This window comes from Arachis ipaensis, chromosome B08 (assembly GCF_000816755.2).
Source record: "Arachis ipaensis cultivar K30076 chromosome B08, Araip1.1, whole genome shotgun sequence".
Lineage (NCBI taxonomy): Eukaryota > Viridiplantae > Streptophyta > Magnoliopsida > Fabales > Fabaceae > Arachis > Arachis ipaensis.
Window position 1 is genome coordinate 20,162,638 of NC_029792.2, and position 5,008 is coordinate 20,167,645.

Below are 5,008 nucleotides of genomic sequence, written 5' to 3' on the forward strand. Positions count from 1 at the left end.
AGTCAAGTTGATAATGAAGCAATTATTCAACATTTTTAAAATATAAAAACAAGAAAAGAAGTGCCTTCAAAGTTTGAAGAGAAGAAAATTAATGGCTAATGTTATTCTTTTTGTATTCGAATAACTAATGAAAACTTATATTTTTTTATGTTTTATTAATATATCTTTTGATAGTAACGTATATTATTTTTGTTCCTAACATAAATATTTTAGGTCTAACATTGATTTACTCTAAATAAACACTACATACTTGAGCATCAGAATACATTTGTAGGTACCACCACTACTGCTAATCCTCTTGGAGCTTATATATAATTCATCCTTCTAAGACAAAGACGAACTTGGATATAGGACGAGTTATATCTTGGAGTGGTAATATTCACTTCTTAAAAAAGAATGAACCCATGTCTAAAATTAAAATTAAATAAAAAGAAACTATAATTTAACTATACTTAAATGACAGTATTGTTAGTTAGAGCAATTCGATTGAAATTGTGCTAACATATGAATTCTACCATTCATCCTGCAACTCTATTTAAATGTACTAACAAATTGGAATTTGTTGCAAAGCGACAAAGTTGTGCTTTAGAAATAAGCTTGAAAAAAAATACAAACGATTGTTAAACTAAGATAAATCAAATTGAATACAAGAGGGGAAAAAGAAAACCTAATTAAATCTCAGCAGGGTTTCACCCCACTGACATATTACATTATGCATTATCGTTTACTAAAATCTTTAACTTAGATTTTATGGTTCTATTCAATTAGATCCATGAATCCAATCCAATTATTAGAAGATTGATTGAAACATAATATTTCAAATCTCCTTTAGGAAAACTAGAATTAATTCTTTTTGTCTTTCACGTTAATTTAGATTAGCAAAGTAGTGACCATCCACATACATATATACATTGTCATTATGAAACGTCAAAATCCTCTTGATTAGGCTTTGGTGAAGTTAACATGGCCGTATAGAGCCGAAGCCTATCCTCTTCCAAGGAAGAGCACCTTGACACAGGCCTTCTAGGCCTAATAAAGGACAAAGAAGTCAAAGTCAACCGATGCCGGTACCTTTTCCAAGCCAATTGAATAGCCACGGCAGCCCAAGTTCTCCACCCTGGCGAGTAATACCTCGCGCTCCTTTTCACTTTTTCCTTCACAAAAGTATACCTAAAATGTTGTGTCACATACTTTACATCCTCGGCTTCAAGGCCGAATGCCTCGGTGGTTTCTAGCGTGACCAATGTGGATGAGGACGGCGGCAGGCGCTCGATGAACGGCCTCCTTAGACACCAAGAGAGGAGTTCGTCGCCGCTGAAGTTCCCTGGCCCTAGCATGCAACAACTCTTCACCCCATCTCTTAGGACTTGGCTACTTTGAAGGTGGCCCCTTACGACAAATAGCATTCTTTGAACTGGATCTCCCTCTCTAGTGATCTACACATTATTTTATTGGTAAGTTCCGTGAACATAGGGGATTTTTGGTTTCCGTTAGAGCAAATGCAATGTAAAGAAAAACATGGAGCTTACCGTTTCTCCCTTTGTGAATACAAGGGACTTCACACGGTCACAAATGTTCTCTAAGACCAGATCATCCATATGCTGAAATAGTGGTACCTGAAAAACTTCAAATATTTTTAGCATCCAAGGCCTGTTCATCCCCTTAGAGTTTGGGCTAGTTCATATCTTTAGGGCCCAGAAGAGAATTAACATCTCAAATAGCATTGCTTTTGTGTATGTTGTTATTGGACATATATAGAGAGAACAAGCCTTTAGCCTTTAGGCTTTAGCCCTCATCTCCAAAATAATAAAATACTTTACATATGATGTAATTTCCTTAACATTATCAAACAAGAATGGCATTTCACATGTCTTAATTGGAAAAAAAAAAAAAAGGTTAGATGTTGACCAATAAAGAAAAAGTGATTTAAACTCTAAATGAAAAGAACATTAAATTAGAATTGACCAATTTTGGACCTAACCTGTCTAACCAAATCCAAACAGAGATGGTACTTAATGTCCCTCCTCAGCCCCTCAGGGAGGTTTTTGATCATCTGGCATTCGTCAACTCCACGCGTAGCAGCCCAGCGCTGCCTCTCGTAGTTGCGCACACGCTGCCTAAACCCTTGTGGCAGCCGCCTCTTGCTCATCCACCACTCAATATTCCTCATCTTCAGTTGCATTGCTTGCTTCTTTGATGTTGTAGCATGCAAAAACACCTACCATTTAAAAGAAAAAGAAGAAAAAAACTGATGTTAGTTGATGGACTTCTAGAACGTATCTAAAATGATGTATCAAAATCATTCTTTTGTAGATGGACAAAAAAAAGGAGGAAAAGTAACACTAGTTTAATTTTGGTGACCTAAATAAAATGTTATAGTACATGCATGAAGGCAAAGTAATTATTATGGGATTAGTTAATAATAATTGAATTTAATAATGCTAGCTAATCATATGCATGTAACGAATTGGAGCAATTAAATTAGTTAAGTGGGTGTAATAATTTGTTACGCAAAGTAAAGTACATACCTTAATGTTTCCAATCAACATAGTGACGAGAAGAAGGCCACTAGTTAATACAATAATGTTGAAAACAACTTCAAGCCATTCTGTTGTGCTCTCTAGGCTCCCAAATGTGCTGATCACATCAACATAGATAGATAAGTAACATTGAACCATCAATCATAACATACATAATAGGGTAGGAGGGTACCTGAGAGTCATGAGGCCCCAGAAGATAGGGAAGAGGATCTTTTCCAAGCGGCTATCATTGGTGACAAGTTGAACAGTCCATTGATAAGCACCATAGTCATAGTTGTCAGGGCCATCAAGGCATGTTGACCTTGCTTCCCTATTTGCTGCCCAAGCCAACCTTGGTTTCTCCTTCACCATCCCATTGCTTCCATAATATATATGCTGCTTGCAAGATAAGCTTCTCACTCCACAACCAGCTGTCTTTCTACACTGCTCTTTTAGGCACTTTGCTGCCCTCTGCACCCCCAGCAAGTACCAACATGCCCCTGCTGCCTGCATGCACAAAATATATTTTTTTTTTCCATTCACAAAAACTTAAGCCGAAATGTTATTCGTGTCATCATCGAAACGCGGAAATGTTACTTTTAATATTTTTTTTTCAATCTTTTAGTTTTTTATTATACATTTTTTGTAAGTGAAATAAAAAGTCACACTTGACAAGATTAATTAAAATAAAAAAACTAAAAACATTTCATTCCCTACAACATTTAGAAAATGTTAATCAAATATCACAAAAGGAAATTGGAAAAAGTTAATCCATGTACCACTGTGTGCGTTAATTATTGACCAACGTGCTAGACTGCTAGCTCAAGTTGAAAATGGTCATTCATTCTTTATTCGTGGGAAAAAAGACAGGACTAACGACGTATATATATATTTTTACTTTGTACATAACAGCATCTTAGATTTGATTTTTTTTTCATAGAACTAACTGTTTCTTTCTTTTAAAATAAAAGAAGATATCTTACATGTAAAATCCAATTCATTAATTAGTAATTACTTTAAAATATATAGTCATCAATAATGATCAGTTTATGAAAATCTATCTAATGAATTATATCAGAAATATAACTATTACGTGCCAAAAGTGGTTAACTCACTTGAGAGTTAGTTACAGTTAGCAAGTTAATTAGTTATGTAGTTAGAAGATATTTATATGGAGTCAGGTAAAGATAGTGTAGCAGAGTACTATATAAGTTAGAATAGAGAATTGTAGAAGGTGTGATTTGTTCCCGTAAGTCTCAAAAGTCAAAACTCATTTCACTGAATAAGAAAAAAACCAGAAAAGCTTGGACAACTTCTTTCTTCTCTAATCTTCGATCTTCTGCTCGAATTCACTCTAGTTTTTTTTATCTCTTCACTCTTTGAACTCACGATTTCATCAATAATCATATGTCTCCTCTTTTTTATTAGAAATAATTTTATGACATGATATCAAAATTTATATGAGCGAAAGGTTTAAAATTTGATTTTTTGAACTAAAAAAAATTAGGACAAGGCAAAACAAAAAGAGAGAAGAAAGTATCTATGCAAGATAAAAGTTTCACACAAATAGAAAAGAAACTTTTGCGTAAAAATGCGTATTAAAAACATAAATATTCATGTGTATGAATGACCATTTTCAACTTGAGCTAGCAGTCTAGCACGTTGGTCAATAATTAACGCACACAGTGGTACATGGATTAACTTTTACCAATTTCCTTTTGTGATATTTGATTAACATTTTCTAAATGTTGTAGGGAATGAAATGCTTTTAGTTTTTTTATTTTAATTAATCTTGTCAAGTGTGACTTTTTATTTCACTTACAAAAAATGTATAATAAAAAACTAAAAGATTGAAAAAAAAAATATTAAAAGTAACATTTCCGCGTTCGATGATGACACGAGTGATATATTCCCACCTTTTTTCTTTCATGGCAGCTATATGGGAAATTTCATTACATTAATTTAAAAAATGAGTGATATATTTCCTATTTTAACACTTTGCTGTAAGATTTATATAATATATAGACTATAATACACTCAATAATATATAATGTAGTTTATGTATGAAAAAAAAAATTAAGATGAGAGTGATATGTATACTTACATGAGAAGCGACAAAATATGCGATCAAGTTGAGGGCAATGCCCCACCAAACGGTCCCAAAAACGAAGCCAGTGAGGGTTTGCATGCGACGCAAGAGGCAAACCGAGTGATAAATTTTGGGAAGGTATTGAAATAGGAACATCATTAACAACACTGTCATTGCCACTGTTATTGATCCTTCCTCCAACAAAGAAGGGATTACTTCCCATAGCACCATCTGCAACACACATTAAATGGATCTTTTTAATTTTCTTCAGGTCGCACAATTTGATTTTATTATAAAAGTTTTTATCACTAAAAAATTTTAACTATGTTAAGTCACTAAAATTGGTCGTAGTTGTAAAATATACATTAAAAATGAATTAAATTATATATATTAACTTTAG

The 5,008-nt window shown here is 33.4% G+C and overlaps 1 protein-coding gene across 1 annotated transcript in view; it reads right to left on the reverse strand.

Moving 5' to 3' along the window:
* LOC107614093 (cyclic nucleotide-gated ion channel 4) overlaps positions 598-5,008 on the reverse strand; it is a 6,894-nt gene continuing 2,483 nt past the window's right edge. The window contains 6 exon segments of the mRNA XM_016316328.2: positions 598-1,436; positions 1,530-1,616; positions 1,982-2,218; positions 2,529-2,637; positions 2,713-3,026; positions 4,624-4,839. Coding sequence (XP_016171814.2) covers positions 918-1,436; positions 1,530-1,616; positions 1,982-2,218; positions 2,529-2,637; positions 2,713-3,026; positions 4,624-4,839 — 1,482 coding nt within the window. The 3' untranslated portion in view covers positions 598-917.